A 13,953-nucleotide genomic window follows, 5' to 3' on the forward strand; every position below is an offset into this window, starting at 1 on the left:
GTATAGAAGAAGTTGTCAAGGAGGTAAGATTTCAATTTGTTTTTGAAACTATTACTGCTGTCTGTCGGACATTTTATTTCATCTGGTAATTTTTCAAAAAGTTTTAGAGCAGCATATTTTCTCTCTTTCTGTGCCAAAGATAGGTTAAGTAAAGGACAGTGTAGGTCTTTCTTTTTTCTGGTATTGTAATCATAATTGTCGCTGTTGATTTTAAACTGGTCCATGTTGTTGAGAAAAAATTTCATTACTGACTAAATGTACTGTGAAGCAGTTGTAAGAATTCCTAACCTTTTAAACAGATGCCTACAACATGTGCGACTATGAACGTCACACATTATTCAAACTACATACTTCTGAGCAGTGAATACCTTTTGCCTACGTGTTGAGTTGCCCCAGAATATTATTCTGTATGACATCAGAGAGAAGAAGTATGCAAAGTATGTTAGCTTACTAATTTCTACATCCTCAAAATTAGCAATTATTCCAATTGCAAAAGTTGCTGAACCTAGTCGCTTTAGGAGATCCAAAATATGAATTTTCCAATTAAGATTCTCATCTATATGTACACCCAAAAACTTAGTATGCTCTACCCTAGCTACTGACTTTTTTTGATGCGTTATGTTTATTGAAGGAATTATACTTTTTGTAGCAGAAAATTGGATGTACTGTGTTTTTTCAAAGTTCAGAGCAACCCCATTCGCAGAAAACCAATTAATAACTTTTCCAAAGACCTTATTTGTATCATTTTCTATTGGACTTTCTTTTACTGTTTTAATAATTATACTTGTATCATCAGCAAACAGTGTCAGTTCAGCATCTTGTTTCACATAAGAAGGGAGTTCATTCACATATATCAAGAACAGGAGGAGACCCATGATCGAACCTTGTGGAACACCTAATGTAATTTCACACCAGTTAGATGATGTGGCTAACTCCTTTGAATAACTTGAAGCATATAAAGAGACTTTTTGCTTCTTGTTCTGTAGATATGACTTAAACCACTCATATGCTGTTCCATTTATACCATAGAATTGTAATTTCTGTACCACAATGTCATGGTTCACACAGTCAAATGCTCTGGACAAGTCACAGAAAATTCCTATTGGTGACACTTTACTATTTAAAAACTCTATTATGTGGACAGTGAAATTTTATATTGCTGTCTCAGTGGAACAGCATTTCTGAAATCTGAACTGTGATTTACTAAGTATCCCATTACTGTTGAGATGGCTAACCACTCTTGATTACATTACTTTCTCAAAGATTTTTGAAGATTCTGTAAGCAAGGATACTGGCCAATAATTATTGACATCTGTGGTGTCCTCCTTTTTGTAAAGAGGCTTGACAGTGCCATATTTTAACCTGTCTGGGAAAATACCTTGAGTTAGTGATGCATTTCATATGTGACTCAGAACATCAGCTGTAATTGCTCCACATTGTTTTAACATCTTATTAGAGATGTCATCTACTCCAACAGAACATTTATTTTTCAAAGATTTAATAATTTTCCTTATTTCACAAGAGGTGGTTAGATGAAACTTAATCTGACTAAAATTTTTCAAAACTAACCCTAACATGTACTGCCTGGCTTTTTCTTTTGAACTATTCTCACCAATTTTTTCTCCTACACTTAAGAAGTGACTGTTAAATACATTGGCCACCTCTGTACTGTTGGTTAAGATGGTCTCATTCTCTTTAACAGTAATACTACCTACCCCAGTGGTTACTTTTCCCGTCTCCCTTCTAACAACATTCCATATTGATTTGATTTTATTGCTGGAGTTGTTAATTTCTTCTCTAACATAGATATTTCTTGATTTCCTTACAACTTTTCTCACTATGTTACAATAATTTTTATAGTGTAAAACTACTTCTGGATCGTTATTAGTTCTTGCTGTCTCATACCGTTTTCTTTTTCTTTCTGAAGACATTTTAATAAATGTAGTAATCCAAGGTTTCTTTGAAAAGTTTGTGGTGTTACATTTAGTAATTTTCTTTGGAAAACAATGTTCAAAAAGGGATATAAATTTATCAAAAATATTCTGCATTTATCATAAGCATTTGGCTCATTATATACATCTTCCCAATTTCCTAAACTTTCTCTGAAGTGATCTATTGATACTGGGTTGAGCACCTTCACACTTTTACTTAATGGTTTCTGAAGTGTACACCCTGTTCAGTTTTGTAAGTTAATCAGTTGTGCATCATGGTCAGATAATCCATTTACCACAGGGAAAGCATGTGTTTGTTCTAGATCCCCAGAGCCAGAAATCATACGGATTCACATCAGATGATCTTGCAAGACCATGCATCTGGAAAACCTATGGAGAAGCATTGCACCACCCAGGGCACGTGCTGAATGTTTAGTTACAACAACAGGAATCTCACCAATAAATTCCAATGAAATATAATGCCTTCCTCTTCCATGTGACAGAGCTTGTTCTCCCATGTTTTCAAATTTTGTTACCATCTTCTGTAAACCACTTAATGACATAAGGCCTCTCCTCAGACCTTTCAATCAGTAACAGTCTCCCACTGCCGGACTGCGATTGCCGTCGTTCAGATGAAACAGTTTCACTCATGTTACGACTAATCAAATGATAGTGTGGATGTCATACTGTCATACAAACTCTGTACAGCAACAGATTTGCATCTGGTGGCCAAAATTTAAATGAACTTTTTTCAAACATAAATCAGTTCCGCATTAAAGCATTAGCGTATCTACCAAGTTTTGCTACCACATATCTACCAAGTTTTGCTGCAACATGATAATTACAGCCCACACTGGACCTTCACGAGTTGCTGCACTTTAATTATAACCACTCAGTGTAATAACACTTTTCCTACCTGATGAGGATTCCAGTCAGAGTCAAAGATAATAACTGTATCTGCTGACTGTAAATTGAGGCCGAGACCACCAGCTCGAGTGCTCAACAGGAAGACGAAGTAGTCTGATCCAGGATCGTTAAATTTCCGTAAAAGTTCTCCTCTATCTTCAGCCTTTGTTGTTCCATCTAGGCGTAAATAACGAAAACCTCTCCATCCCAAATAATCTTCCATAACTGTCATGAGTTGTGTCATCTGGCAAAACAGAAGGACTCTGTGGTTTGTTGCCTTCAATTTTGGCAGGATACGATCCAGAAGTTCAAATTTCCCAGAAGCTCGGCAAAGATCTGGTCTGAAATAAAAAGGAAATTAATTTATTAAGTTAGTTATTACCATGTTACATATATCATTGACACAATATCTATCAAAATGTAGAACGAATTGTTTACAGGTTACATATAATGGATAGTTACAATGGCTACATTCTCGTCTTTTAGAGATTATTAAGTAGCACAGCACCTAAATTTAATACAAAGGAACATATTAGTGTTTCACACAGCTCATATCAGAGGTAAAACACACTTAATTTTAACAACAAAAGAAAATATCTTTTGGCTTTTTGTATATCTCCTTTAATGTGCCACACAGTGTGCCATTGCATTGTAGAATGTAAACATTTATAGTCAGTTATCCTTCTGTTATTGTCCCCAATAAAGAGAAGTTTTCTTCTATTATAAGCTTTTGGTATAAGTAGTAGCTATATTTTTGTATTTTTAGTTCTTGTGTCGGTTTAGTCGGGTAGTGGCTGTGAACCACAGAGTGCTGGCAATTATGTTACGTCAGATATTACTTCTTAGGCCTCCAAGGCCTTCAGAATATCTTTTTTAGAAATTTCTGCTGTCTGTGCTATGAATACTGACTGTCAAGTTACATGGGTGTTCTGTTTAATGGAGCATGAACCTGGATCTTCTTCATTTGTGTCAATGGGTGGTTTGATTGGTTGTGGACACTGGTGCTTGTGATTTTGGGTTTTCTATATATTATGAAAACACAAGTGCTGTTTACTCTTTGTATGGCAAGGTTTTAAAAAAAAATTAATGTGTTGTCTGTTTGTTTCTCTTGTGAGATGGAATTCCACATGTAAATTGTTGATGTTGCCATGTAGCTGTTTTATGTGTATATATGGTTTTTGAAACAGTCGCTACCTAATAGCACAGCGTTTGGCACATTAAAGGAACTATACAATAAAAGACACTGCAAACGAAGTTCAAATTTGGTGCCTGGGGTGAGTAGGAAAACAGCTGAACAGCAACAGGAACAAAAAACCCAGCAGGAACATAAACAACACTGTTTTCTGTCGTTTGATATTTGAACTAATGAGTGCTGTTCATTAAAAACATGTATTGCATTTTTGTGTACATTCCTGCAAGAGAGAAAGATGCAGATGAAGGCAAAAACCTCAAGAAAAACTATAAATAATCAGGCAGTATAGACACACAATAATTTTCTGTGATGAAATTACATTTAAAGATGAAGTGATTTGTTAAATTGCCTGCCAACTTCACGTAAACATCATTTCTTCACAAATTATGTGAGATATCAAGGTGGAAATTTAATGAGATGGGACCTGGATGAACTGACAGAACCAGAGGTTGTAGAGAGTTTAGGGGGACAGTGTCTTGAAAGGAGGATATAAGATGAACATCAACAAAAGCAAAACAAGAATAATGGAATGTAGTTGAATTAAGTCGGGTGATGGTGAGGGAATTAGATTCAAAAATGAGACATTTAAAGTAGTAGATGAGTTTTGTTATTTGGCGAGCAAAGTAACTGATGATGGTCGAAGTAGAGGGGATGTAAAATGTAAACTGGCAATGGCAAGGAAATCGTTTCTGAAGAAGAGAAATTTGTAACAATCAAGTATGGATTTAAGTGTCAGGAAGTCGTTTCTGAAAGTATTTGTATGGAGTATAGCCATGTATGGAAGTGAAACATGGATGATAACTAGTTTAGATAAGAAGAGAATAGAAGCTTTTGAAATTTGGTGCTACAGAAGAATGCTGGAGATTAGATGGGTAGAGCACATAACTAATGAGGAGGTATTGAATAGAACTGGGGAGAAGAGAAATTTGTCGCACAACTTGACTAGAAGAAGGGAGCGGTTGGTAGGACATGTTCTGAGATCTAAAGGGATCACAAATTTAGTATTGGAAGGCAGTATGGAGGGTAAAAATCGCAGAGGGAGACCAAGCGATGAATACACTAAGCAGATTCAGAAGGATGTAGGTTGCAGTAGGTACTGGGAGATGAAGGAGCTTGCATGGGATAGAGTAGCATGGAGAAACAACAAAAACAAGGTGAATTCTTCCCATCTGTTATGTTTTTCTGCACCCATAAATAACCATTTTTTTGCTAATTTTTATCTTATTTTCAATAATATATCTATTTGCACGTAACACATGGAACTCTCAGTATCTGATTTAGACTTCATTTCACTTGAATTCATTGTTCTGTTTCCATGGATGTAATTAATTTTTGTTAGGGCACTCATAATTTGGTAACTGATTGATGTCAGTACTACAGTTCATAAAATGCAAAACTCCATGAACTAATCAGGATATTTGAGAAAGGTGACACACAACAACAGTAAGTCTGGGAGTCACACTTTCCTGTAAGGTACTTTGAAAGATCTGAAATTAATTATCATACACAATAATTAACATTAAAGCTCCAGACTATTACCGGTTTCCATTGCTGATTTTGTCATGCACATTCTGTACACAAAAATACGTGCACCAATAACAACAAAACTGGGTAACATTAATGTTTAATAACTTTTGAGTTGTTTCTGTATCAGATGAATGAACATTTTAAGTTAACTGTGCTGTAACTTACAAGAGGTTGTGTGATGTCACTGTCACTGGAGCAAGTTATTGTTGGACATGGTGATATTCTCATTATAGAGTGACTTAACTGAACAACCACAGCGTATTTTTCTCTTATAAATTACAACAAGATAGTGTTAATTGTGAGCTGTGACTTTCTCATGGAAATGTGAACAGTTTTTTGCGTCTAACATAGAATAATAAACTTTGTCACAGAAGTATTGGTAGGTAGGTGTAGGTATTGATTTGGTTCTGTCCTACACTTATTTAGACCTTCACCTTTGAGGTGATCAGAAGTTTGTGCTAATAAGGAGACATTATGAACGTTAGGTTAGTAACACTACATCTGCTAACACTACATCTGGCCCCCTATCAGGCGAGGAATTGTCCCACCATGGCACAATTAGAACATTCATGAATGAGGATTGTTGTATCCTGAAACAATTAAAAAGAACTCAAACCGTTAAGGGTAGTGAACTCTTTATTTATAGTGATGGAGAGACTGTTGACAAATGAACTATATTTTTGCATGGTACAAAGCAACTAAAACTGTGTTTTGAATGCAAACAAGTCAGTGGATGGACAATTTTTGGGACAGTGTGAATTACACTGAATGAAAGATGGCAAGAAGCAGACACCATTACAGAGAGAACTTCCACCAATGGGAAGACAAAACTGCGGAGTCCAACAATAAACAAAACAGCCTGGTGCAGAATTAAGAATGAGGCAGCATGGGATTTGCCAGCACAAGCAGTAGCAACAATCTTCGACAGCAGCAGCAACAAACTTCGACAGCAACAGCTACTGGCGCTGCAACAATTTGAAGGTAAAGCATTTTGTCAGTGAATGTAATTAACTATTAACTGAAATGAGTGACAAGGAAAGAAATGACAGTGAGTTTGACTGGGACAAGAAGTAAACAATGAGAATATAACGATGGTGTGTTTGAAGATAGAGAGGAGGAACTAAAATCTGTAAAGGAACATAAAGTAGCTGTTAAAAGTGAACTTTAAGATGATAGTGGAGTAAAATTAGAGGAATCTAGTTTTTGTAGTGATGCTACTGCTAGCCAAATTATGGATGAATTGTGATGGGCTTAGCCCACTGTCCACTGTAGTCTGAATGAGGAAGCGGACAGGGCAGAGTTGGTGAAACAAGTTAATGTTAAAACAGGAATCGTGAAGAAAAGCAAGATACGCAAAGACAAGTCTGGGACCAATGACATTAAGTCAATTACAGGGTCATTAATGGACAGTCTAAGTGTAAAACTGGGCAAACAGAACAGTAACGTCGATAATTTAAGGGCACAAATGGACAAATGTAATAGTGACATCAAAAAAGAATTTAAAAATTGTAACAAAAACATAAAATTTGTAAAAAAAAAAAAAAAAAAAGAAAAAAAATTAAAAATGAAGACTGTTACAAAAATGTGAAGATAAGAGATGCAAAATTGTGTAAGTTGTGAAAAGAGGATGGGAGCTGTAGCTGATTCCTGTCAGAACTATCAGGTAGCATTCAAGAAATTTGGTTCTGACAATAGGGATGAGCTTGAGAATTAAACTGAACACACCAAAACAGATCTGGATAATAAAATACGGACAGTAAGAAGAGAACTAGAAAATAAGTGTCCAATTACTATTGAAAAGAAAATGGAAGATTTCAACGAAAATGTAGATTCCTTAATTTGTTGAAACTTATTAAGACAGTAAGGTTAAAAAAAAAAAATTATTGTGTCTACACAGCAGCTTCTTTTATCAGGTGTAGGAAGTTTAATGATTATGAATCATAGGGTAATGTACATCTTTTTGATTTTATTAGAGAGTTTAATGATTTGTACAATGAAGGCTTTCATGACCAGATGTTTCAGGTGCTGAGAATTTTTTCGGGTTGTATGGCCGTGGTCCATAGAACTCTTCAATCCCTGACGTTTCGTCCAAGGCTACTCTGGACATCTTCGGAGGTGCTCCTGGTTATGCTGAGTCTTGCCGACTCCAGCACAACCAGGAGCACCTCTGAAGATGTCCAGCGTAGCCTTGGATGAAATGTCACGGATTGGAGAGTTCTATGGACCACGGCCATACAACCCGAAAAAATTCCCAGCAGCTTTAATGATTTGGCTGAAAATTGGAGTTATAAAGACTAAACTGATTTCATAAGGGGTTTCGTAAAAGCACAGCTGAAGTTGTAGGCACTTGTAATTCACTGGAAGAATTTAAAAACTTATTTTTGGAGGAATGGTTTTTTGAACCATGTGTGAAAAGTAGAACGGGTGAGACCCATAGTAGCAGACAGTGTGAGAAATTTTGAATATGGGAACCAACCAAGGAGTGATTACTATGTTGTTAGAGTGAGTAGACTAGGTTCTGGAACAAATAATGGAGGTCCGAGGAATAACTCGGAGGCAAATGATCCAAACAGAAATAGAACTGATAGGAGGAATTTGAATTATAGGAGTATAGGGAATGGCAATTATAGACTCAAAATCAGAAAACTGAAATTTGCTCCAGATGGGGCTTGAATTTGGGCAAGACATAGAGACAAGCCATTTGTAAATTAACATGTACAGTAAAACCCTGAATTAATGAACCCACTTTTAAATAAATCCCACTTTTAACAAATAATTCTGTCACTCCCAGCAAAACTCCGTAAGAATAATGTTATTTCCGTTTGCTTTTACCAAACCCTGTTTCAAGAAAAAGTCACTTTTACGGAATAAACACGAAACATTTTGCAAGTTGAAATCCAACTTTTATGTAATTCCTAACATGTCTGAGTGAGTTCCTCATTTCACAAAGGTCATATTTTTTGTCGTGTGATGCAGTAAATGCCAATCGATTCAGTAGTCAACACATACCTAGATCGTAGGCAGTAACTGTCACTTCCCTTGTGGCGTTACAAGCACATGCATTGAAAGAATCAGAAATTGATTTCTATGTGACTTTGGAGGTCACATGATCTGACATCACAGTCACTGAGTCTATAGGTACGAAGGCTAAAGGCGTAATTGTTTGTTTACTGAAGTGTCAAAGTTATCGATTTTACTTTTGTGATCAGCAAATGTAGAAAGCTTACAGTTCAGCAAAAGCTGACGATCATCCGTCATGTCAATTACACTTGTAAAATAAATCATACAACATGGTGAAGGAATACAATTTAGCACATCTACATGTGTGGCACCTTCAAAACTAATGAAGTATTCTTAAACAGCGAAGCTAACAATTCCTGTGGATACAGAGACGAAGAACACTCATATGTTTGGATTCAATTATGTGGATAATATTCTTCTGAAGTAGTTGCAAGGACTAAGAAGTGGAAGAATTCCTATAAGTAGAAACATACTGCAAGAGAAGTCTCATGAAATAACTCTGAAGATTGTCACTGAAACATTCAGTGCATCAAACGGGTGGTTTTTTAAATCACCACCACCACCACCACCACCACCACCACCACCACCACCACATGTTGTTTCAAAGTGTAAGTGGAGAAAGTGAGGCTCTGGTCACAGAAAAGGTGAACTACTGGAAGAGCATTACGTTGCCACAATTGATACAGGGTTATGAGTCCTCATACATTTTCACCTCTGCAAAATCATATTCTGTCAAGGGAAGAAAATCCCATGGAGGTAAAAAAAGTGAAGAAATCAAGACAATGCTATTGTGCTATTGATTCCCAGATGTTTGCAAAACATAAAAATACTACTTTGTACTTCTAAGTCCCCCGAGACATCATATCTCTTCACAACTTTTCAGGTGTTAGGATGCCAAGAAGAGTGCAGCAGGAAGGAAAACTGTACTTATTATTGACCTAACCTCTGTATATCCCATGGAACTGCACAAGTCATCTGCAGTCTCTGGACCTTCGCAGAATACATTCTGTTAAAGCCAAATACAGTGTAGCAGTTGAGTAGAAGTCAGTTTCATTCTTTGAGAGGAAGGAAGTAATGAGGCTCAGCAGAGTACAGGCTATGCATATGTTTGTTATTGCTTGGAATTTCTCAACACAGCAGAATGTGTTACATAGTTTCACAAGGGCTAGGTGTGGTACATCAGTTGCTGTTGATGATGATGATGATGACATTGTTCAAGTAGAACAATGGAGTAGCAAAAGTGATATTTCTAAAAAATGCAATATTCCAGGATATTGTCGTGATGAGGACATCTTGACTTCCACACCTGAGTCTGATGTACGTGAAATGCTAATAAAGGAATGCAGGTAAGAGCTTGCAGTAACAATGATGAAGAAGAAGATGAAAAGGAGTGTGTTGCATCACCGTTTGCTGCAATTGTGCAAGGAACTGATCATCTTTCCCTCGTGTAATGTAGATCACTCAGTTGTAACTTATACCAGCCAGCTACAGCGACAACTTCTTTCACAAAAATATGCTGGAAGGACAAAACAAACAATAATTTAAAAAAAAAAGGATGTGTTCTGTGAAAAGTGTAATAATGATATGTTTACTGCATTTACATTTGTAGGATACTGGTGGTTTTGTAATCAAATAGCACTTATATCAACCTAAATGTTATAATGCTGGGTCACTCTTTCTATGTACTCTGGCAAAAACCGCCATTCAAGAAAAAAGTATTTGGGTTCCTAGAGATTCGTTCAAAAGGGGTTTTACTGTACCAAGTTTCAACAATACTGATGTGAATAGAGAGAGGGAAATAAGTACGGCACCTAAATCATGTCTTGTACCAAGCAAAGATGTTTCCAGTAATGACAATCCTAAAACATCAAAAGAAGGACTAATGACAGAACAAATTGACGAGATAGAAAATTTTTTGAACTGCTCAGTATAAAGAACATTATAACAAGGGTTTTCAGGATTCTATGAGAAAGCGTACGCCATCAAAGAAAACTGAAACAGCTCAAGTGTCCTGATATATGGTCAAACAGAGAAGATAGGAAACAGCTGATTAGCAAATAATTTGACGATACTTACAGTAACACTACTAGTAGTACAAACAGTGGCAGAGATACAGAATGAATAAGTAGTGATGAAGAAGATGAGGAGGATGAAGCATTCAAATTTGCTACTGATTATGAAGTGATTATATTGAGCAAAGAAAGAGTAAATTGTGTTGTAACTTCTTGACAGATTAAAACTGCGTGCCAGACAGATTCAAACTCGGGGCTTTAGCCTTTCGCGGGTAAATGCTCTACCATCTGAGCTATCTAAGCACGATTCATGACCCCTCCTCACAGCTTCAATCCCTCCAGTAACTTATTTCCCACCTTCCAAACTTCACAGAAGCTCTCCTGCGCATGAGAGCTTCTGTAATCTGACATGAAGTTTCATATCAGTGCACGCTCCGCTGCAGAGTGAAAATTTCATTTTAGTAAATTATGTTAATGAGAAAAGTTATAACGAGGAGAAATTAGAAAATGAAGGAGAAGTAGACAGGGAAGAGAATTATGTTCTATGTTAGTTACCTGTAATTGAGAATAGGTTTGGCAATCAGGGTGACAGGAGAAGGATTTATGACATTTGCTACATGAAGAAGGAATGGATGTAAGTAACTGATAGATATGGCAGCCTGTGATTTTGGCTAAAATTCAAGGTATTTTAACTGGAGAGTGGGAGTGAATTAAATGGAGTTTCACAAGTGACAGTTAAAGACAAAGAGTGGAAGGGGGGCGAGACGAAGATGCATATTTCAGGATTTAGAATTATAGGTGCTACTGAAAAGGTGTCCAAAAGTATTAAGCTAGGAGTACTACTACCTGCTGCATTGGCACCAGCACAGCAATTACATTGTAAATTTTTGGTGGTACCTGACATGAGCATAAATGTTATTTTAGGTAGAGTTATTGTGTAAATGGAATCTCAATATTGCTTTTTCTGCAGGAAAATTTAGTTTTTTAGTGTAATGGAAATTTGTATGAAATTAATTTTGTAGAAAAAATAGATTCAGAAGTACATGAGAAGACAGACTTTCCACTGAGATATTCACTTACTATAAGTGAAGGGATAGAAGACTATGAGATGAGTGATAAAAGCACGGTAGATGAAGATGTGTGTGGTCAGCACTGGTAATGTAAACGACGTTTCTGATGAGGAAGAAATGAGGATGAAGATGTGGATTAGTTTGTTGTGGAAAAAGACAATTTGTTAGCGGAAGAGGAGATACATTAATGAAGTGGAAGTGTCCAAATCTATTAAGTATGAAGTCAAATGATGTTCATAATTTATTGTCTTATCAATCTTCAGTGCTAGATCCTGCTGTTGGTAATAAAGAGTTTTGTGCAGAACTTCATTAGATGTTGGAGAAGGGACTACTTCTGAGCACATTCCTTTCTACAATAGTTTTGAGAGGTACATCAGCACAGAAACTGATTAATGATTGTTAATATTTTTCCTTTCCCCTTTCTTATAACAAGGTCTGACAATGGCACATATCAATCTGTCTGAAAAATTTTGCCACATTAGTGACTGATTATATACGTCATTGTGGATATCACTTATTACGCTGAAAGTATTCAAAATTCCATCAACACCATGTGAGTTTACCTTTTTTATGAATTTTTCTAATTCTATTAATTCCAGCCAAAGATATTAAGTCACTGGTAGATGTTAATGTTTTGTCAAATGACATTATATATACTGCATCTTCAGCTGGACTATATGGCCCTACTTCTGCCACTACCTTTAGAAAGTAATTATTAAATATAATAGCAAACTGTGAGTTATCTATCTCATTATTGTTATTCAGTTTAATTCTGATACTGACTCATACACTGATTGCTTGACCTCTCATTTAATATTTTTTACAATTTATATTGTATTATCAGCATTAATAATTACTCTAAAATATATCTGTTTCTTGACCTTTTAATTATTTTTGTACACTGGGAGTAAGACAAGATCTTTACTTGTTCCGGGAACTATACAAATTACCTTTTCACATTCAAAATATATATTAATCAATCTTGTAGTCCAGGTTTTACTTTTTTATGTAACTGCTGGACAATGTTTTCAGAAAGGTATCTTTAAATTTTGACTCAAATTTATTATGAAATAAAGTGAATTTCACAATAGTATTTCTCTCCACTCTACTTATTGAATCTTACTCCTAAAACTTGAATCCTGGTGTCATTACTAAGCCTCATTGATCTTTATACATATATGTCAGAACAATATTGTACTACAATGTTTATTTTCACTAGTGTCCTGCATAGTCATATAGTGAGGACAACAAATTTCTTTTAAGGGTGAGCACTATCAATAAGATTCTTCTTAACATGCCACACACGAATTGGAAAATAAACTACTACATGCAAAGGGTATAAGCTGAATAATATTTCTCGATTTTTTTTCTGAAGAACTACATTCAAATCTCTACAAACTGTTACTATCCGATACGAAGCTCGATAGCAACTATTAACTTCTAGTAATTAACTGAAAGTTTCCCTGTGAGGACCTGTAGATTTGTCAAAAGTATTCATCAGAAACAACTTGCAGATATATGCTACATATTGTGATCCACACACTGTTTCAATTATTTTATACATGTGGCTACTTATTTTTTCCAGGATGACTTGACATCAAAATGATATAACCTAAAGAATGTATCAATGTATACCTCTTACTCCAGCAAAAACAGCTAATTTGGCTTAATTGTGACTGTGTGCCCCTTATATTTCCTGCAATTAGCCCATATAGTTTATCAACTTCCCACCCCCACTCCACCTCCGCCAAATTCGACCAAGAAAGCTCATGCATTGGTGAAGGCAGTACCAGGTGGGTACAATTCCCATCCAACCATCATAATTTAAGCTTTTTGTGGTGCCTTTCAATCAATTACTACCAATGCTGAGACATTTGAAAACGACATGACCAAATTACATCTACATCTACTTTCCATTGGGATTTTTCAAGAGTTTGCACTCTTAAGACTGTGTCACCACCAGAGCAGTAAACCTTACTCTTCATCCTACTTCTTTACTATACTCCTAGTTGCATTAACAGGCAAAGCATAGATATAGGACTTTACTACAGTCACCAGCAACCCATATATCTCCCTTTCACAAAACTGACGATTGTGTTAGCTCATGGCCCTCATCACAGCACTGGAAAATCTCAACAAAACCCATATTTACGCATGTTTTTTCTAGATCTATTCCATACAAATCACCTTTAGTGCTAAAATATAAGTTATTTTAATGTCATAGTTAAATCATGGATAAACATCAAACAGCAACAACTGGAATAAATTGACATCATTCTAATGCGGATACTAAA

The 13,953-nt window shown here is 35.9% G+C and overlaps 1 protein-coding gene across 1 annotated transcript in view; it reads right to left on the reverse strand.

Moving 5' to 3' along the window:
• The window catches only part of LOC126470675 (ATP-dependent helicase brm-like), a 202,922-nt gene that overhangs the window by 57,580 nt on the left and 131,389 nt on the right, over nucleotides 1-13,953 (reverse strand). Inside the window, exon 17 of the mRNA XM_050098670.1 lies at nucleotides 2,848-3,178. Coding sequence (XP_049954627.1) covers nucleotides 2,848-3,178 — 331 coding nt within the window. The remainder of the gene's footprint in view (nucleotides 1-2,847; nucleotides 3,179-13,953) is intronic.

Source organism: Schistocerca serialis, chromosome 3 (assembly GCF_023864345.2).
Source record: "Schistocerca serialis cubense isolate TAMUIC-IGC-003099 chromosome 3, iqSchSeri2.2, whole genome shotgun sequence".
Classification (NCBI taxonomy): Eukaryota; Metazoa; Arthropoda; class Insecta; order Orthoptera; family Acrididae; genus Schistocerca; species Schistocerca serialis.